General features: G+C 45.9%; 1 protein-coding gene across 3 annotated transcripts in view; it reads right to left on the reverse strand.

Moving 5' to 3' along the window:
* LOC138452977 (ribonuclease inhibitor-like) overlaps positions 1 to 22343 on the reverse strand; it is a 268993-nt gene that overhangs the window by 121332 nt on the left and 125318 nt on the right. For all 3 annotated transcript variants that reach the window (XM_069605350.1, XM_069605346.1, XM_069605347.1), the window contains one exon: positions 12248 to 12418. In XM_069605350.1, coding sequence (XP_069461451.1) covers positions 12248 to 12418 — 171 coding nt within the window. The remainder of the gene's footprint in view (positions 1 to 12247; positions 12419 to 22343) is intronic.

The raw sequence follows: 22343 nt of genomic DNA on the forward strand, positions 1-22343 counted from the left end.
TGTATCCGGAGCATGGAGGTAGATCGGTGATGAAGTCCATAGAAAGCGTATGCCAAGGGCGAGGTGGGATGTCAATAGGGCGTAAGAGCCCGGCTGGTTTTTCCTTTTGACTCTTGTTTTGGGCGCATACTCCACAGGACATTATAAAGTTTCTGATATCTTTTTTCCAAGACGGCCACCAGAAGTAGCGCTTGATCTTTTCTGAGGTTTTGGCCATACAGGGATGTCCTTCCATTAAGGAATCGTGATAACAAGAGATTACCTTTTTCTGTAAATCTGTGCTGGGCAGGTATAATCGTTCTTGGAAATACAATAAGTTGTCCTTCACTGCAAAGTCCTTTCCCTGCAGATGCCAATTCTGTATGTCTGCTGGAGTTACAAGTTGCCTGGCTTTATCCTTAACTTCCTCTATGGATTGTGTGGCGATTACACCCAGAATTCTTTGTTCGGGAATGATAGGTACAGGTTTAGGGTTGATCAAGTGTTCATCCACTCCCATCCGGGAAAGGGCATCAGCTTTACCGTTTTTTGTACCAGGTCGATAGGTTATGATGAAGTCAAACTCGGCAAAGAATAGTGCCCAACGGAGTTGTCTAGAGGATTGGGCTTTTGCGGTTTTCAAATATTGCAGGTTTCGGTGATCCGTAATCACAGTAACGGTGTGTCGGGCCCCCAGAAGATAATGCCGCCAAGCCTTAAAGGCAGACTTGATAGCCAGAAGTTCCTTATCAGTAATAGTGTAATTGATTTCAGGAGGCGAGAATTTGCGGGACCAAAATGCCACGGGATGCAACTGATTGGTTACTGGGTCCTTTTGTGATAGAACTGCCCCCATGGCAAGGCTCGAAGCATCAGTTTCAACGATGTAGGGGAGTTCGGGGCGAGGATGTTTTAAAATTGGTGCAGAGATAAATTTAGTCTTCAAATTCTGGAAAGCTTGCTCTGCCTCGGTAGACCATTCAAAGCGTTTGTTTTTCTTTAACAAGGCGGTGATGGGCTGGACTATTCGAGAGAATTCGGGGATAAACCTGCGGTAAAAGTTAGCGAAGCCTAACATGCTTTGAACACCTTTTACGGAGGATGGTGATGGCCATTTGAGAATTGCATCGACCTTCTTTGAATCCATACGCACTCCGCTAGGTGATAATATGAATCCCAAGAACTCAACTTCAGTCACGTTGAAAACACATTTTTCCAACTTGGCGAAAAGTTTGTGTTGACGCAATCTCTCGAGGACCATTTTCACGTGTTTCCGATGTTCAGATTCCGATGAAGAATAAACGAGGATGTCGTCAATGTAAACAACAACACACACATCTATGAGCTCTCTGAGGACATCGTTCATAAAATATTGAAAGGCGGCCGGGGCATTGCAAAGTCCGAAGGGCATGACCTGATATTCAAATAGCCCATACTTGGTGCGGAAGGCCGTCTTCCATTCATCGCCCTCTTTTACTCGTACCAAGTGGTAGGCTCCTCTAAGATCCAGCTTTGTATATATGCATGCTTTTCTGACTTGGTCCAGGAGTTCAGGGATCAAAGGTAACGGATATCTATTCTTAACGGTGATCTGGTTCAGGGCATGATAATCTATACAAGTTCTAAGGTCCCCTTCTTTTTTCGGAACGAAGAACAAAGCTGAAGAAGCAGGGGACTTGGAAGGACGAATAAACCCATTCGCTAGGTATTGATCCAGGTATTGTCGGAGGTGAAGGTTCTCAGGCTCGGTGAGGGCATAAATTCTACTACAAGGAGGAGTAGATCCAGGTATCAGGTCTATCTGGCAGTCATAAGACCTATGAGGAGGTAGAGAGTTAGCCTGATCCTTCCGAAAAACATCTTGGAATTCTAGGTATTCGGGAGGTAACTGGGGAGTCTCCGAAGAAATTGCTGCCAGTGCAACACCAGGTGGAGGGTGACAAGTAGAGACACATTCTGGAAACGGAACCGTTCTTGCTCGCCAATCGATCTGAGGATTGTGTTTCTCTAACCAAGGTATTCCTAGAATAATCTGGAACTGAGGGGCCTTGATCACATCGAACACGATTTTCTCATGGTGTCCATCTTGACTTACTAGCGTCACTTCTTGAGTGGTATGCGTTACTGGTCCGGAGGCTATCTCCGTACCATCCACCGTAGTAATGACGTCCTTTACAGCCTTGGGACAAAGAGTTAGATTCATCCTCAGAACCATTTCATGATCCACATAATTGCCGATGGCACCGCTGTCGACATAAGCTTCAATCGCATGTAATCGATCCGGATGATCAGGGTTAATGAGGACCATAGGTATCACGAAATGCGAGGTCACGGAACTGGTTTTAACGCTCGGCAAGAGGACCTCTATTCTTGTCGGGCGAGGTCGTTTCCCTGCTCAGAGTTTGTGACCTTGGTAACTGCAGCTCCTACTGCCTTCTTGGCTGGTTTCACCGGACAGTCTCGAAGAAAGTGCCCTGAGTTTCCGCAATAGAGGCATAATTGCAACTGTTTTCTCCTTTCCCGCTCCTTTTGTGTTAGTGGTCCTTTCAGGCCCCCTATTTGCATGGGTTCCCCGGAGTCTACTCCTTTGGAAGGAGTTGGTGGTTTGGAAAATACTCGAGCATCAAACTTGGAACGAATGGCCTTCCTGTTCTGCAGTCTGTGATCTATTTGAACGACTAAGTCTATATAGTCCGAACAGTCTTGCGGGGGATTCACTACTTGGGCTAACACATCTTTGAGCTCTCCACGTAGACCTCTATAAAACAGCGTAATCCTTTTGTCCTCAGGCCATTGAGTTTCCACTATCAGTCTGTTGAAAGACGCAATATAAGCCAAAAGGTCTTGATTACCCTGTCGCAACGAAAGAAGCTCATTGTCCAAGGCCTGCCCCTTGTGAATGTCTTGCGAACAGTTTTTCCATACTGAGCTGAAAAGCTTGAAAATCATGGAGAACCGGATCATCTTGATTAACTAGAGGGATCGACCAGTCTGCCGCATTGCCACTAAGGTATGAAAGCACGAAAGCTACTTTAGCGTGATCAGTTGGAAAGGCTGCTGGCCGGCATAAGAAATGCAACCGGCACTGATTAATAAATACTGCAAACCTCTTTGGGTCACCAGAAAATCGCTCTGGCGGAGCCAGAGGTACATTCCCAGGTAGGTTGATTTGCACTGGATTCATAGAGGATGTTGAAGGAAGATTTGCCCCTGATGCAGGTAATGGGGTCTGTCCGGGTTGTGACTGTAGCAATTGTCTAGCGAGATCATCTGTTCGCTCCTTGGAAATAATCAGTTCCCTTCTTAGAGCGTTCGTTTCCTGACGGGCTGCATGCACTTCTGCTCTTAGTTCCCCAAGTAACTGGGCTAGCTGGTCGGTATTCGAGGTTTCCATAGCGCCTGGGCGGGAGTTTTGCGGTAGGCTTTGCGTTCTGTAACGCTCACCTGATTCCCGCAGAGGCGCCGGTCTTGACTGGGCGAATACCGTATCTTCAAAGGTGATGTGTAACACAAGGTTGGCTCTTTGGGCTGGACCTCTGTGCACTGTATGTCTGACTCGAAGAGTAAGATGTCTTAGGTAAGTGAACGCCGAGCCCTCCATCTGCCTCGGGGCAGGGTGCCGTAACCAGTTTCTTCACTGGATAAGGGTGCAGGCCTCTTGACCTCAGAGGACTGCTGTCCGTCGTTTACTGCACGAATGGTAAGTTCCGAGTATTTCAAATGTCTTTAAAAGTCTTTTGTAATGATGTCTCTTATTTTGCAGGGTTCCGGCGATGGCGGATGACGGGCTGAAGTGAGTTGAGGATGGAACCCGTGTGAGGAATAGAAGCGCCTGGAAGCACGTAAGTAAGCGCTTGTTGCCTGCTTCACGATGCGCACTATCTTTTATCTTGCAGGTACAAGTTCGGAGCTGCTGAAGGGTGCCGGAATACCCACTGGGTTCGGCGTGGGAAGGAGTACTGGCACGTGAGTAATAAAGTTACCCAATGTCTTTAAACGCACCTTCTTTTGTCTTTCAGATGCGGGATGCAGCGCCGAAGGCCTCCGGAGCGTGCGAAGAGTTGGTAAGCTTTTGTCTTTCAGATGCCGGAATGCAGTGCGAAGACCTCCGGAGCACGTGAAGAGTAGGTAAGCCTTTGTCTTTCAGATGCCGGAATGCAGCGCGAGGCGTTGGTGACAGCCGATGGACCAGGTAAGAGAAGCGCTGTCACTGAAGACCGTAATGCTAACCTGTTCTTTCTTGTCTTTATAGGTGTTGCTGAAGACTGGATTCAGGATGGTAAGCCTTTTTCCCTTAGGCCCAGGATCAGATGCAGAAGACACGATGAGCGTTCTGCTGCAGAGGATGCAGAATAACGCAAAGCAAGATTCATCCATCGGGTGTGGTTTAAATAGCCTCCTGTAGTGCTTAGGTGTCTCCTTCCACAGCCACGCCTAGGTAAGAAAAGAGTTCCTGCTTTCCAGAAGAGTTCCAGTGTTCTGAACCTAGGGAGTGGCTCCTGCCCCACCCAACAGGAAAAGTAGTCCCAAACAGAAGAGGATCAGGGGTTCAACTGGCAGGTAAGTAAGCAGCATGGTCTGCTGCAGGTAAGTCCACCCAAGCATTATGAGCCCGGCACTTCCAGTGCTGGGACTGGGCATCTTTATGAGCCTGGTGCCACTGGCGCCAGGACAGGGTCCAAAAGGTCCCAATTGGGACTGGCTGGCACTCGGAACCGGGGTTTTGGGTCTGCTTCCAAGGGAGTCGGGCAAGTCCTGATCTTTTGGAAGCAGAGATCATGACATCCGCATAGGGAATGCCTCAGGGTATCTGGTTGCGTAATCGACAATCACAAGGACATATTTGCTAACCAGTCGAGAGGTTTCCAAAGGTCCAATGATATCCTTCCCAATCCTTGGGAAAGGGACTTTTATTATTGGTAAAGGATTCAGAGGGCCAGGCAAGGGAATGTGAATACTGGTTTTCCGACATATTTCACATGTCTGAATAAAGTGTTTTATATCAGCATGTGTGCCTGGGTTTTAGATTGTCCTAGGTGTCCCCCTGTCAGATGAGAATATACAATCTCTAGTATGATCTTCCGGTGGGTTTTGGGGATTACTAATTGAGTTTTACTTAAGCCTTCTGTTGATATTTCCTTTATACACAGTTATCCTTGCTTTAGGAAGAAATAGGGACTTCCCTTCTCTACTCCCTCCCCTTCGGGAATTGCTTGTAAGAAAGCCTCAGCGACAGCTGGATCAATTCGCTGGGTGAAGGCTAGGTCGGGAAAGCTAGTAAGTTCTGCTTCCCTTTTCTCTTCAGTGGTAGATAGTTCATTAGCTTCCCCAAAACCTATGGTACCTCTCTCAGTATCTCCCGGTTCACTCTCTCTAAAATGAGGAAACTGATCCCTTTCAAGAATTCCTTGTACAATTTTGTACCCACAATTTACTTCAAATGTTATTTCACAATGGTTATGTAAAAGAACCTTTATTCCTCCCCGGAAGTCGGGGTCTATGATGCCTGCTAGAACATCTGGACTGAACTTCCAGGCCTGGCCATATTTTGGGGCCAATCTTATATAACCCCCAGCAGGGGGTATCCAAACTAAGTCTGTGGGAATCATTCCTCTTTTCCCTGGAGGGATAGTAGCTTCTCTGCTGCTACAGATATTAAAGCCTATTGATTATTTTGTGGCAATAGAAGGATCAGAGGCTCTATGACTAAGCCTCTTGAATTTTTAGGGTTCCCCAAGTTGTTTCAATTGAGTCACATCCTACTCCTGACACCACATGTAAGGAAGGCATGGTATTAACAGTCAGACAGAAAAAAGTGACCACAGTTCAAGGGTGTTTACTGAAAAAAAGGGTTTGGAAAACGCCTATCTAATCCTACATCTACAGATGTGAGCAAGCTATGACCATCAAATAATAATACTGAAGTCCTGGTAGTGTCTTGTCAAAGTAAAAGGGCCTATACTAATAAACCTATTGCCAAGCATTACCTCTAAATACAAATAGTGTGGGAAAAAATGTCACAAAAAAGAAAGACGTGTTCACAAAATGATATGTCAGGATGTTCAGGCCGTTGGCCTCCCTTCCCCACATTTTCATTACTGGACAAGGCGGTACACTTGAGATTAGCACAGCCTCTAGCTTCTCTAGCACGAGGATATAGTTCAATCATTAGCATCGGGGCCTTCCGTACCCACTGTCTCTTTCCCTTTCAAAGTCTCTTGATTCAGAGGGCCTGATGCACCAAACAAACAATACGTTCCTTTCCTCTTTCAGATTTTCACAAGTACTCAATTTCTCAGGCAATTCACTATTCACCTCGGATCCCCCTCAGCCGTGCTCAGATTCTCTCAACACATTGTTATTCACCATGGGCCCCCCAAGTCCTGCCTCAGATACTCTTCCACAATGTTCGTTGGATGTTCTTTCTCGGGTTACTCACGGCTCACCACGGATCACCCTCAGCCAGGCTCAGATCCCACATCCCCCTCAGTTGGGATCAGATCTGGGGTCCCCCTTAGTCGGGCTCAGATCTTGAATCCCCCTCAGTCAGGATCCCTTTTAACACAATGTTCAATTAGTCTCCCTCTGTCGGGCTCAGACTAATTCCAATTTTTAATATAACTTTACACAAACTTGCTTTAATAAAAAACCTTTAGCTGATCTCCCTCCGCCGGGCTCGGATCAACTTCATATACTTTTTCATAACTATCGAAGACTTTTGAATATGCACTGGGGTTTGCTTGACCCGTTGCAGGACCTCTTCAATACATAATTCATTATCACTCTTCACATTTGCCACCTTTGAGCTGAATACCTAACAGAGACTTTCGAATGAGCATCCACGTGGTGCCGAACCATTCTGTCTACGGTATCGCATCTTGGCTTCAAAGTTAAATCACTCATCTTCTGTTTAATTGTGTTCACGTTGCTTGCCACATACGCTCCATACAACCTTGGCTTCAATGCAGACCGGTCTGGTATCAGTCTCCCCAACTCACCAGCTGTGCCGACTTCGCTGATGCTGCTTTGTTGTAGGAGCCAAGGACAGAACCAAGTTAGCAAATGATTCTCCCCGCCTTGACTATCGATGCAGGAGAGCCCCAGTGTTCCTCCGACACACACAATGCAGGATTCTTCAGCCTTGATAGCTGGTTTTAGGTTTCCTATTCTCGAAGGTTCATAAAAGTAACAGTCTTTCGTTGAAAAGGTCAAGGGCTCTTCCCTCCTTGCAATCTTCGGTTTTGCCGTCTTTCGCCTTGTATTAAACTGTCATCTTGAAACTGCTGCTTCATCGCATGCTTTGCCTTGCTCAGAGTGTGCTTTCATGCTCTGCCTGTTATCTGTGTGGGTACGTTTACTGTAAATCAGGGGTGTGTAATTGTCAGCAGTAATTGCCTGACTCTGCCTGACCATTGTATTGGGACATGTCAGGTATATGTCTCGGTGTTAGTCCGTTTTGTCTTGTAGTGAGCTGTCTGTGAGGAAATGTTTGTGTTGGGAAAGGGGGAGGTTGAGTACTACGTATCCTACTTGGTAGGATGGGGTAAAAATGTTACAGGGAAGGTGATAACGCACCTGGCCATCCGGTGTCCCACTTCCACTCCTCGAAGACCCCTCACCCAGGCGATCCTCCCGCACTGGTCCACCCCCAGGAACTGGATCCAAAAGCGATTGCTGTGTCCTAGTCACCATGATGACAGATCCCGGGGACTAGCGGGCGAGACACCTTCAGGTTTCTCACACTTCCAACTGGTCAACGCCATCTCCATCCCCGATGCCTATCTTATGCCGCGAATTGACTAATTGATTGATAAACTCGGAAATGTCACCTTCCTATAAACCCTAGACTTAACCAAGGGGTACTGGAAGGTTCCAGTGATTGGACCTGATAAGGAAAAGACAGCTTTCTCGATGCTCCTGGGACTATCCCAGTACAAAGTCCTCCCTTTTGGCCTACACAGGGCCCCCACCACTTTCCAGCAGCTTATGGACAGGATATTATAGCCCAACTCCGATTTCTGTGGGGCTTATATTGACGACATAGTCATTTATAGTAAGACTTTGGAAGACCCTCTTTTCCATCTCTTTACTATTATGAGAGCCCTCAGAGAAGCCAGGTTAACTGTCAATCCATCCAAATGTAAGCTGGCTCAATCAGCTGTTAAATACCTCGACTTCTTTGTAGGCAATGGTAGTGTCCAGCCTCACCAAAAGAAAAAGTGAAAGTCGTCCTAGATACCCCCACGCCTAAGACCAAGAGACCTCAGAGCATTTTTAGGGTTCATTGGTTATTATCCCAAATTTCTCCTACAGAACAGCTACGTTGACAAACAAACTAAAAAACGCTGAACCCCAGAAGATTCACTGGGCTGACGAGGATGACCTATGTTACAACAGCTTAAAACAAACCCTGTGCTAGAACCCGATCCTAATGGCAGTATATTTTTCTAAAGAGTTTGTGTTACAAACTGATACCTCTCTTACAGGGTTAGGAGCAGTATTGTCACAAGTTTGTGATGGATTAGAACACCCTATCCTATTCACTAGTCGAAAATTCTTCCGGGTAAAAAAAATGACTCCACGGTAGAATTAGAGGCCCTTGCCATCAAATGGGCCATCACCCGTCTAAGATACTATCTTCTAGGAAGGAAGTTCACACTTGTCACATTCTCCATTAGTGTGGATAAGCCAATGAAAGGACTCTAACCATCGAGTTATACGATGGTTCTTAGACCTGCAACCCTACTGTTTCACTGTGGAGCACCGAAAAGGTAAAGACCAAGGGAACGTCGATTTCCTTTCTCATTTTACCGGTGAAACAGATGCAGCTACATCGCATAGGGGAAAGGTATGTGAGAAACAAGAAGTTGTCTCACCCGCTAGTCCCCGTGAAACTGTCATTCAGGTGGCCGACTGCTGGAGGATCACCTGGGTGAGGGGTCTTCGGGAGTGGGACACATGGATGGTGAGACGTGGTATCCCGTTCCCTGTAACACCTTTACCCCATCCTACCAGGTAGGATACTTAGAACTCTACCCCCACCTCCTTTACAACATGAACACTTTCACACGGATAGCCCGCTATGGGAGAAAACAGACTAACACTCGAGCCGTGTACCTGACATGTCCCAATGCATTGGTCAGGTGAGGTCAGGCAATTACTGACAATTACTCACACCTGACTTTCGTTAAACTTCACCACACGGATAAAAGGCAGAGGATGAGAGCACACTCTGAGCGAGGCAAAGCACACAAGGAAACAGCAGTTTCAAGACGGCAGCTGTACGAGAGAGGAAAGATGGCAAAACAGGAAGGGATCGTAAGAAGGGAAATTCCCTTGACCTTTCCGACAAGGAACCGTCACTTTCAAGACCTCTCGAAATTGCAAAGCGTAAGACCAGGAAACCAGGTTGAAGAATCCTGCATTGTGTGTCGGACATACCCGGGGCCCTCTGACATCAATAATCAAGGAGGGGAGAAGCACCTGCTGTGGTACTGTCCTTGGCTCCAAGAACAAAGAAGCAGCAGTAAAATCAACACTGCAGGTGAGTTGGGGAGACTGATACAAAACTGGTCTGTGTTGAAGCTAAAGTTGCAAGCAGCAACATTGTATGGCGACTGCTGGAACGAGCATTGTTAAAACGCGTGTGATAAAAGACACAAGTAAAGTTGAACTGCTAATCAGTGTTTGAACTTTGAGAGGAAAAGATACAATACTTTTGACAGGCCGGCACTGTGTGTGTGCTCAATCGAAGGGCTTTGTAAGGTATTCAGCTGAGAAGTGGTAAAAGTGCAACGCAAAGAATTATAAAGGAATTTTCGATCGAAGTGGTCCTCCGACGGGTCAAGCAAAATCCCACGCACAGTCGAAAGTCTTTGATTTTGATACAGTAAAGAAAGTTTGGAAAAACTAGATAAATTGGTACAAGCCTGGCAGAGGGAGAGTAGTTGAAAGTTTTGTGTTAAAGTGGGTCTGAGCCCGGCAGAGGGGGACCCAGGGTGAAAAGTGAATCACTATAGAAATTTTGCATATGAGAATCCTGAGGAGAAAGGACCTTTGAATGTTTGTTTGTCGCATCAGGCCCTTTGAAGTAAGAGACTTTGAATGGCAAAGAGACTTTGGCACAGAAGGCCCTGATATTGAGGTTTTGAACTGCATCCTCATGCTAGAGAAGCCAGAGAGTGTGTCTGCAAAGCTCGAGTGTGCCGCCTTGTCTCATGCTGAAAACATGGGGAAGAGAAGCCAACTGCTCAACTATCCTGACATATCATTTCTTGAACACTTTTATTTTGTATGACATTGTTTCTCACACCATTTGTATTTAGAAGTAAGGATTGGCAATAGGTTTATAAGTATAGGCCCTTTTATTTTGACAAGACACCCTTGCGACTGCGTTATTATTATTTGGTGTTCGTAGCTTGCTCCCATCTGTAGATTTAGGATTAGATAGGTATTTATCATACTCTTGTGGATGTTCAATAAACACCCTTGAACTGTGATCACTTGTGTCTGTCTTACTGTTTGATATCATGCCTTTCTTACACCATCCACTAACATATGGGAAATAAAGAGCCAATCAGTATTGGAGACATGGAGAAGAGAAAACACAGAGCCCGTGAAGTGCTGAGACCTCTTCCTGGGAGGTGTGGCAGGAAGAGGAAGTGCATACACCGGACCCGGTGAACTGGACCACTGCCAACCAAGTAGAATGCTCACAGCCCGGCCAGGCCAGGAGCCAGAAACGCACATCCCAGGAGAAGCAACGCAGAGCACTCACCACTGGAGACGCAGACAACTGACATATTGAGACACCCGCACCAAGGCCAGGGGAAGAGCGGACACACTCCACACGATAGGCAACACCCAATAGGAACAGAAGAGGTGGTGCCGGATTGGCCGCACTCCCCGACTCTCCCAAAGAGCACCGTCCATAGGTAGATGGTAGACAAGAGGAACCGAGAGAAAACAAACATCAAGGTGGGGTGAAAGACCAGAGACCCCAAGGTAGGGTGAGAAAACCCAACCCCATGGTGGGGCGAGAGACCTGAAAATTCAAGGTGGGGTGAGAGCAACCAAACCCCAAAGCAGAATGAGAGACCTAAGACCCCAAGGCAGGGTGAGAGAAATAATTTCCAAGGTGAGGAGAGATACCCAAGACCCAAGAGCAGGGTGAGAGACCGAGACCCCAAGGTGGGGTGAGAGACCCGAGACCCCAAGGTGGGGTGAGAGACCAGAAACGCCAAGGTGGGTTGAGAGAAATCAGCCCCCAAGGCGGAGTGAATGGAAACTAAACCCAAAGTGGGGCAAAGACCAAGAACTGCCGAGCAGGACAGAATGCCAGGATGTTTCTTGGGGAAAGGGTAAAAAGAGAACAGTCTGAGTGGGGGTCACGGGCCAGACGTCCCCCACCTGAGTGCAAAGATAAGAGACACTCATTGTGCTGACTTGAACAGTATAGAGCATAGACGGTTGGAGAGCCATTTAGCCTACTGGCTCAGACTGCACCGGAGCGGGGAGCCGCTATTGAGAAAGACACACCAGGGTGAGAGTCAGGAGCCAACACCCATTCATTTGCTCAGGACCAAGGTCCTAGTGTACCTTGGCTGAGTTTATTTTTCTTTTATAGTGGTAGGGACAGAACTCAGGGTGGAATAGGATTCTGGATGGAGGCCTTTCATGTTTTGGAATGGGCATCCTGGTAAGCACCCTTTTATTGTTTTTCCTTATTGAGAAGGGCCAAGAATCCTAGACTTAGGGACTGCATGGGTTTTTTGTTCTCTAGAATAAAGAAAAGTTCAACCACAATACCACCATGTCCGTCTTCTGATTCTGATTTACAATAGGACTCACACTGGCCGGTCAGTAAGTACTTACTGCAGCCACTACTCAATCCCACGGGAGGTGACGCAGAATTGCAGAGGTGTATGGTGTGTTTGTATTTTTCCATTGATTTAACAAGGTGGATCTGCAAGTGTGCTAGGTTTAGAAGGTATTTAAGTGTTGGCCTATGTGTAGGTTTGCTACAAACAGGAAGCCCAGATACTAGTGTCAAAGGCTTAGAGAGAGTGCAGTCGCTTTGAGTGGCAGTGCTGATAGGGCTTAAACTCAGAACATTCTGCAAGTGTGTGTATGTGTGTGTGTGTGTGTGTGTGAGTGCGTGCGTGCGCATGTGTGTGTGTCTGTGTGAGTAGATTAGTATGAGACAAGTGTGTTAGAGTCTGAATCTGTGCATGTGCACAGGGAGATGTTAAATCCATTGGCTACTCACCCCATGCTTTGCATTTTGCAGCCTGGATGTTTCAGTCCTTCACACAGCTCTTTCACTCCGGCATCCCCCAGTTCATTGCCACACATCTCCAGCTCTATGAGAGAAGGGCTGGCACTGAGAACAGATGCAAGGTCTCTGCAGCACGCGGCAGTGAGGGAGCAGTTCCATATCCTGCGGCACAGAGAAACAAGGGCGTCAAGCACACATGAGTCTGTGAGCGGAAACATCATTCTGCATGAAGATTCAAAATTAAAATACTGAAGAGCAGCTGTGATGGAGCTGCAAACACCACCATAGGAACTTTACTGGTGAAGTTGATGAATTAAGTTCATAAAAGGACACCAAGTATTGTCTTTCAGAGATGTGGGTGGATGATCTCTCCCACCCCCTGCCCAGAATATGCTAGAATTGGGATTCTTTCTGCTTCTTCGAGTAGACTACAGAAAATCCATACTGCTCAGAGAGTTTCAAACCTCCAAAGCCATCGGTTCAACAGCTGCAACCAATCCGCTCCAAAGGCCGCACTTTGTTTATTTAGCGCTTAAGCCCACAGGGGTCAAAGCGCTATTACACATAAAAAAGTGATAAAAATAGCGGAACACAAAAAACAAACTAAAGTAAACGACAAGACAGAAGTCCAGGATTGGGAGCTTGAGGAGCACGTAAAGTGTTCTCTGTTTGCAGCTGTTTTTTGAAGGAACCAAGATGAGAATGAAGGCGCAGGCAGTGTAGTAATGAGAATGAAGGCGCAGGCAGTGTAGTAATGAGAATGAAGGCGCAGGCAGTGTAGTAATGAGAATGAAGGCGCAGGCAGTGTAGTATCTTGAGGCTAATGTTTGAGATTATAATGAAGGCGCACGCAGTGTAGTATCTTGAGGCTAATGTTTGAGATTATAATGAAGGCGCACGCAGTGTAGTAATGAGAATGAAGGCGCAGGCAGTGTAGTATCTTGAGGCTAATGTTTGAGATTATAATGAAGGCGCACGCAGTGTAGTATCTTGAGGCTAATGTTTGAGATTATAATGAAGGCGCAGGCAGTGTAGTATCTTGAGGCTAATGTTTGAGATTATAATGAAGGCGCACGGAGTGTAGTATCTTGAGGCTAATGTTTGAGATTATAATGAAGGCGCACGCAGTGTAGTATCTTGAGGCTAATGTTTGAGATTAGAATGAAGGCGCAGGCAGTGTAGTATCTTGAGGCTAATGTTTGAGATTAGAATGAAGGCGCAGGCAGTGTAGTATCTTGAGGCTAATGTTTGAGATTATAATGAAGGCGCAGGCAGTGTAGTATCTTGAGGCTAATGTTTGAGATTAGAATTAAGGCGCAGGCAGTGTAGTATCTTGAGGCTAATGTTTGAGATTAGAATGAAGGCGCAGGCAGTGTAGTATCTTGAGGCTAATGTTTGAGATTATAATGAAGGCGCAGGCAGTGTAGTATCTTGAGGCTAATGTTTGAGATTATAATGAAGGCGCAGGCAGTGTAGTATCTTGAGGCTAATGTTTGAGTTTATAATGAAGGCGCAGGCAGTGTAGTATCTTGAGGCTAATGTTTGAGATTAGAATGAAGGCGCAGGCAGTGTAGTATCTTGAGGCTAATGTTTGAGATTAGAATGAAGGCGCAGGCAGTGTAGTATCTTGAGGCTAATGTTTGAGTTTATAATGAAGGCGCAGGCAGTGTAGTATCTTGAGGCTAATGTTTGAGATTAGAATGAAGGCGCAGGCAGTGTAGTATCTTGAGGCTAATGTTTGAGTTTATAATGAAGGCGCAGGCAGTGTAGTATCTTGAGGCTAATGTTTGAGATTAGAATGAAGGCGCAGGCAGTGTAGTATCTTGAGGCTAATGTTTGAGATTAGAATGAAGGCGCAGGCAGTGTAGTATCTTGAGGCTAATGTTTGAGTTTATAATGAAGGCGCAGGCAGTGTAGTATCTTGAGGCTAATGTTTGAGATTAGAATGAAGGCGCAGGCAGTGTAGTATCTTGAGGCTAATGTTTGAGATTAGAATGAAGGCGCAGGCAGTGTAGTATCTTGAGGCTAATGTTTGAGATTAGAATGAAGGCGCAGGCAGTGTAGTATCTTGAGGCTAATGTTTGAGTTTATAATGAAGGCGCACGCAGTGTAGTATCTTGAGGCTAATGTTTGAGATTATAATGAAGGCGCAGGCAGTGTAGTATCTTGAGGCTAATGTTTGAGATTAGAATGAAGGCCCAGGCAGTGTAGTATCTTGAGGCTAATGTTTGAGTTTATAATGAAGGCGCAGGCAGTGTAGTATCTTGAGGCTAATGTTTGAGATTATAATGAAGGCGCAGGCAGTGTAGTATCTTGAGGCTAATGTTTGAGATTATAATGAAGGCGCAGGCAGTGTAGTATCTTGAGGCTAATGTTTGAGATTATAATGAAGGCGCACGCAGTGTAGTATCTTGAGGCTAATGTTTCAGATTATAATGAAGGCGCAGGCAGTGTAGTATCTTGAGGCTAATGTTTGAGATTATAATGAAGGCGCAGGCAGTGCAGTATCTTGAGGCTAATGTTTGAGATTATAATGAAGGCGCAGGCAGTGCAGTATCTTGAGGCTAATGTTTGAGTTTATAATGAAGGCGCACGCAGTGCAGTATCTTGAGGCTAATGTTTGAGATTATAATGAAGGCGCAGGCAGTGCAGTATCTTGAGGCTAATGTTTGAGATTAGAATGAAGGCGCAGGCAGTGCAGTATCTTGAGGCTAATGTTTGAGATTAGAATGAAGGCGCAGGCAGTGCAGTATCTTGAGGCTAATGTTTGAGATTATAATGAAGGCGCAGGCAGTGTAGTATCTTGAGGCTAATGTTTGAGATTATAATGAAGGCGCAGGCAGTGTAGTATCTTGAGGCTAATGTTTGAGTTTATAATGAAGGCGCAGGCAGTGTAGTATCTTGAGGCTAATGTTTGAGATTATAATGAAGGCGCAGGCAGTGTAGTATCTTGAGGCTAATGTTTGAGATTATAATGAAGGCGCAGGCAGTGTAGTATCTTGAGGCTAATGTTTGAGTTTATAATGAAGGCGCAGGCAGTGTAGTATCTTGAGGCTAATGTTTGAGATTAGAATGAAGGCGCAGGCAGTGTAGTATCTTGAGGCTAATGTTTGAGTTTATAATGAAGGCGCAGGCAGTGTAGTATCTTGAGGCTAACGTTTGAGATTAGAATGAAGGCGCAGGCAGTGTAGTATCTTGAGGCTAACGTTTGAGATTAGAATGAAGGCGCAGGCAGTGTAGTATCTTGAGGCTAACGTTTGAGTTTATAATGAAGGCGCAGGCAGTGTAGTATCTTGAGGCTAACGTTTGAGATTATAATGAAGGCGCAGGCAGTGTAGTATCTTGAGGCTAATGTTTGAGATTAGAATGAAGGCGCAGGCAGTGTAGTATCTTGAGGCTAATGTTTGAGTTTAGAATGAAGGCGCAGGCAGTGTAGTATCTTGAGGCTAATGTTTGAGATTAGAATGAAGGCGCAGGCAGTGTAGTATCTTGAGGCTAATGTTTGAGATTAGAATGAAGGCGCAGGCAGTGTAGTATCTTGAGGCTAATGTTTGAGTTTATAATGAAGGCGCAGGCAGTGTAGTATCTTGAGGCTAATGTTTGAGATTAGAATGAAGGCGCAGGCAGTGTAGTATCTTGAGGCTAATGTTTGAGTTTATAATGAAGGCGCAGGCAGTGTAGTATCTTGAGGCTAACGTTTGAGATTAGAATGAAGGCGCAGGCAGTGTAGTATCTTGAGGCTAACGTTTGAGATTAGAATGAAGGCGCAGGCAGTGTAGTATCTTGAGGCTAACGTTTGAGTTTATAATGAAGGCGCAGGCAGTGTAGTATCTTGAGGCTAACGTTTGAGATTAGAATGAAGGCGCAGGCAGTGTAGTATCTTGAGGCTAATGTTTGAGATTAGAATGAAGGCGCAGGCAGTGTAGTATCTTGAGGCTAATGTTTGAGTTTATAATGAAGGCGCAGGCAGTGTAGTATCTTGAGGCTAATGTTTGAGATTAGAATGAAGGCGCAGGCAGTGTAGTATCTTGAGGCTAATGTTTGAGATTAGAATGAAGGCGCAGGCAGTGTAGTATCTTGAGGCTAATGTTTGAGTTTATAATGAAGGCGCAGGCAGTGTAGTATCTTGAGGCTAATGTTTGAGATTATAATGAAGGCGCACGCAGTGTAGTATCTTGAGGCTAATGTTTGAGTTTATAATGAAGGCGCAGGCAGTGTAGTATCTTGAGGCCTCGACCTCAAGTAAAAACAATACAGTTCTTAATACAGAAAATTAACTGTTAAAATATACACAATTTGATAAAGTTTAAAGTTCTCTTTCCATGCGTTTAAAAACCTCAGTAATATACTTAAATAGGTCGTTCATAAAGCAGCCATCAACACAAGACAGAACAAAATGCACGGCATCAATCACACGCCTAATATTATTCGCTCTGAAGTGGCCAGGCACGTCTGAGATCTAGAAATCTTCGCCATATAAATAAAACATGCGTTAGATCCTCGTCTGCCCCACTTCCGCCACAACAGAACTTTGTATTGAACAACCATGTCACCCGAGCCCTCATTGGCAGAACATCCAGACGCATCATCGCAATGAGGCGTCTTTGCACCGGCGAGCGAATGACACTCAGCGAAAAATTCTCGCAATCAATTTGACAAGCCCTCTTCAGATGTCAGAGAGACTGGAGTTTTCATACTGTTTTTTAAAAAAATGTAAGTATTTATAGAATTATACTTCCAATCATTTTTCATACTGTTTAACACCAGATCAGATTCCCTCCTTCGGGCTTTCGTAATAAGATGTTGTTTTGTGATCTGGCCTCCTCGTAGAGTAGGTTTAGTTAGGATTTTTATATTGTTTCTTTTGCAAATAAAATGTCAAACTTTGAGGAACATAACTTCAGTTGTGCGCCTCACGTCACTGACCACTCACAATCTTCCTTTGGATACCTTTGCTAGTGGATTTCCCTCATTGACTCCTGTCTCGTTCCTTTGGACTGCGTTTGGATACCCATTGGTTTGACGCTGGATGATTCCATTCTCTGTGGAGTGTTTCCGGATTTATGCTTTGGATGCTCTGCCGTATTTTCTCTTTCCTGGAGACTAGAAATGGCACCTGTGAGCTTCTTCCAATCTAGTGCCTGCTTGTGGCATCCAGGATTACGCCCTACTAACCTATTAGCCTCCCCTCCTATGCTGTTTGCCGACTCCCTCGGCAGTGTACTTCTCACCTGTCCTTCCGTCCTGACACAAACCTCGAAATACAGTGCCTTTCCGATGGCCCGACATTGTTGTTCACGTTATTCTTAGTTGGCCTATTCCTGCGTATCCAAGACAACGAATAAACCTGGACACATAGTGCATGGCATTCATGTCATTTGTGCTCTTGCAGGACTCCATTGCCTCAATAGTGCCACAAATAATTCCAAGAATGAAAATGTGCTTCAGATATCAACTTAATCCTTCAATCCACTGCAGATCAACATGCAGTGCATCCCTGCGTCCTCGCCCGGGTCACACAGGGGGGCAGGTGCGGGAATCCACTGTCCCCCAGGAGCTAGTGAATTTGGCAATGTTTAATGTGCCCCCTCCTAAACTCCAGAAAAAGTGCCTGTGCATAGGGTGGATTAATAATACCCAGATATCTTTCAAATATATCAAAGGCTCCATGGATCCGCCCTATCCTTTGTCTGCCTGCAGATAGCAGCACATACTGATGACAGTTAATTGCAGCAGGTCTGAGGGAGGCCTGTTCGCAGGACTGACAAAGGGGATAGGAAATCCTGCACCTTTTTGATATGCATCTGAAATGCATCTGAGTCAAATTGAAGTCAGCTCCCACCCCTTAGTATAAAGGGCAGTGAACGTCATGTCTGGGACAACTGTTTACAGTAGGCAACCCCTGCAGGGAGAGCCCGTTTCAGATGGTAGGACTATGTGATTTGATGGAGACAGAAAGTCTGTTCTTGCCACAAACTTCAAGAGAGACCTGCGCTTTGATCAGGAACCACAGAGCACTCAATTAACCAGAGAGACACTTTGATCCATAACAGACAGGAAGATGGGTGGAACTTAGTAGTACATGTTGTCACCCTTTACCTTTCCTGTTGAAAAGCACTGGTCATGACCTCGCGCATAACAGAAGATTGTTGGTGGTGACCCAGGATTGGTTCATTAAGGTAGGCTTAGCCTGCACCAATCACTGGGGCTCATTTGGCTTTAAAATAGGGTTGAGCCCCTCTTTTGGCAGATCATCTGACAACTTTGAAAGGGGTAAGAACGACTCATTTGGACCCTGACTGAAGGCACAGTCTGCCTTACAGCTTCCGCCAGAGAAGGAAGGTCAGGATGTCTAAGAGGGAAGGAAGATCCCTCCCCTAAACATCACCCAGGAAACAGAGAGAGAGATACCGACCTCAGAGGACCCACCCAGCAGCTCCAGAACCGGTACCCAGCCAGCACACAGCATGCCCTGCTAGATTCTGCCAGCAAGCTTCCCAGGTGGGATGTGCCAGAGATCACCTGACCAAAGGACAAGGCCGTTGCCTACAAGCACTATCCTCAGCTGTGGGCCGTCCACCTTAAAGGATGACACAAGTCCAGCAAAGAAGCTAGGAGGAGTGCCACAACAAGCATCAACCAACATCCATCTTTTAAGGACATTTTTCGAGGCACTCGAGCCCTCAAACCACGACCCACTGTACCACTGACTGTTGTCACACTACAGTCACTAAAGCCGTCTGAGACACCTCGACCAGCGTTACAGATCCGCCAACCAGCACACAGACAACTATTCTTGACCTTGAGCCGCCATGTAGGCCAGCCTGCAGCCGTCCGTTTAACCTTGCTTGCCGAACTGCCTGCCGCCTGATACCCGCAGCTGTCTCCTGTCTTCATCTCTGTCACAGGAGCTGCAAAGCACCCTGGAACCGACTCAACGATGTCGAGCATCAAGATCATCTTAAGCACAAGGTACATTGTGGTTGTGCCCCCCTAGTGACATTTATGATCCCTTGCTCCATTGGTGCTGAAACCAAATAACCTTGAACAGTTACGACTGATTGCTTTACCAACTACCCTCCTGTCAGTATCCAGAGTGCATCCCTTTCCTTCGTGAAACTGTCTGTCCTCTGTGTTCCTTTACAGGGTGGGTTGTATTTTGTAGTGTTGCTAGAACTGTCTGTTGTAATAATAATAAAGTAGATATTTGTATACAGCCTTGACTGGACAGTCCGTCTTATCACTGGGTAAAAATTGTATTTCGCTGTGTTGCAACTAATCAACAATCCACGACCGGGCAGAGATAAGCCTGCCATTCCGTCCATGTTACCAAAATTGGACAAGGAGGTTTATAATTTACCTTCTAGTTTAGTGAGCATATGTGAATACATATTCTCTTAGAATGCTTGTTCCCATTTCTATTGACTTCTGTTAGTATTTAAAGCCACCTGATAACAGCATGAGACATTTCACATTTCTGCTCTCTGAGCAACAGCCGTTGATGTGCTGCTGAACTATAACTGTCTAAATCACGCAACAATTGGGTGGAGCACGCATTCTTTAAGCATTATTGTTTGTTTCAATTGCAGTCCTACCTGAGGAAGCGATTGTCCCACAAAGACTTTGGCCTACTGAATTTGAACAACAGCTATACTCTCATGCGGTTATGATTCAATTAAAAAGTAAACGCAGACTGAAACCTGCCCTGAGAAGTGTCAATATGGCTGCCTGATTCAGGGGCTTCTTTAAACCCCAGAGAGGAACATGCACTCCCTTACAAATGACCCGATAAATGGACCAGTACCAGCTAACAATGAGATTCTAACCTCCCTCCTACACTTAGAGCAGAGTGAGTCGTAGAGGCGTGTTGGCCCCACGGAATGGGTGACTACTGGGGCAGTGAAAACCTAAAAGACGGAAGCAGTGATGTTCTGCTGATTTTCCTTCATAATCACCTATGGAACCCCCCAACGTTTAGCTTTAGTTTTGATCCTGTTCAAACTTTTGAAGTATTTCTACTCTATTTACCTTGCTTAGCACATCGAATTTGGGGGCAGTGAAGAGTTCCTCTGGCTACCAGTGCAGGGGACATTGTCCCCCATTGCCAAGTTCCTTGCTTCTTTTAAGCTGCACATATCACCTTACAGTGAAGTGCCTTATGGGTAATGTAAGGACGCAGAAGTAAGGCTTGGACACAAGCGTGACATAGTTTTGGTTATAAACTTTTATTAAACAGTAAAAGGGTTGGAAAAACGTCCTCTCTGTCCCTAAAGCTAAGATGGGATTCCCTGCCTCAAAGAAATCTATGGAAAAACGTCAGGATGTCAAATAAATAGCCCATCACTGTGGTGTTCCAAAACCCTAATTATGGCCCCAACACTTTTAACTAAATCTAATGTGCAAGGATCCTATATTCTCAACTAGGGTACTGATGAAAGTTCTTGCCAACAGAAAGTTCCCCATGTCTCGGGTTGTAAAAAAACAAAACAAGTGTTCCTTTTCCACAATGTAAGATACCAATGACCAGGGATTAGCTCCGTGCCCCTGGATTCCTTCTTGTTCTACTTGACAAGTTAGGAGCTGAACACCTCTTCATTGTTCACGGAAGCTTAATGTCTGGTTCACTCTCCTGCCAAACACACCCCAGGAAGTTATAACGGATAGTCCCTGTTAATCTCTTCCTTTTCTCTCCTTGGGTCCCAGACCCTGTACTTTCTTGAATGAGCTTCACCTTATTCTAAGACCATATGGGGGTGAGTCCCAGACTTGCAATGAGGAATTATACCAGCTTGGTGTACTCACATGCCAAGCATATGTTTCTTGTTGACTGTGTCTTTTGCTCTTGGGGTCCCAGACCCTCTTATTCTCTGGCTGTCATCTGGGTGCGAGTCCCAGACTTGCAATGCCATATCACAGTAGCTTGGTGTACTCACATGCCAAGCATATGTTTCTTTCTTGACTGTCTCTTTTGCTCTTGAGGTCCCAGACCCTCTTATTCTCTGGCTCTCATATGGGTGTGAGTCCCAGACTTGCAATGCCGTATCACAGTAGCTTGGTGTACTCTCCTACCAAGCATATGTTTTTGTCTTCTTGTCTGTCTCTTTGGTAATAGGTAAATAGAACTTTTTAAAAAAACGAATGAAAAAAAAACATTTGGAAAGACCGCTCTGTAACCACAAAGAGCAGTCTTTCTAAATTGAACTGTCAGCGCTTGCGACGCACACAAGTGTGCGCAGGGGCTGACAGGCACTCCAGGATCCGGAAGCGGCCGTGACAGAGAACAGGTATGCGTGTGTGTTTGAGTTTGTGTTCGTGTTTGTTTATTTGTTTGTGGTGCTGTGGAGGGTGCTGAGGGAGGGAGGTTTGGGGGGTCAAAAGCCCCTTTTTTGAACAAATCCCATTGGGGAAAGTTGGGAGGGTCCAGAGGGGGGGGTTGGGGTGAGGAAATGTGGCGTTTTGCTTTATGTAGGCCATATGTAAATTATCACATAGAACTTTCTCTTTTGCTTTCAGGGTCCCAGACCCTCTTATTCTCTGGCTCTCATGTGGATGCGAGTCCCAGACTTGCAATGCCATATCACAGTAGCTTGGTGTACTCTCCTACCAAGCATATATTTCTTTCTGGACTGTTTCTGTTTCTCTCAGGGTCCCAGGCCCTCTTATTCTCTTGGTCTCATATGGGTGCAGGTCCCAGACTCGCAATAATGTTACTTGCCTGCTTTGTATACTCTCCTGCCAAGCATACAATTGTTTTTTTTCTCCCTCTGTTATTCTAAGGGTCCCAGACCCCCTTATCTTGTGTTGTGTAGTTGTTTCCCGACTCCTCCTAGACCTCTAGCACCTTTTGGTCTACCTGCATACCTGGTTGTGTTGTTCATATCTTCTGAGCAGCGGTGCTCCGCTTTGAGGCTCCGGTTGCATTTGGGATGCTCTCTTGGGTCGGCAGTGGCTCCACTGGTTACTCTTTCTTGCTCGGGCTGTGGTTTCTGCCTCCAGCCCTGTTCGGGTATCTCGTCTCGTCGACGGTTGCTCTGCCGGTCACTGCTTCTGTTCCCGGTGGCGGTTTTGGTCTCCCTGGACTTTGGGC

The sequence above is a fragment of the Ambystoma mexicanum genome, chromosome 4p (genome assembly GCF_040938575.1).
Source record: "Ambystoma mexicanum isolate Mex_15411 chromosome 4p, UKY_AmexF1_1, whole genome shotgun sequence".
Taxonomy (NCBI): Eukaryota; Metazoa; Chordata; class Amphibia; order Caudata; family Ambystomatidae; genus Ambystoma; species Ambystoma mexicanum.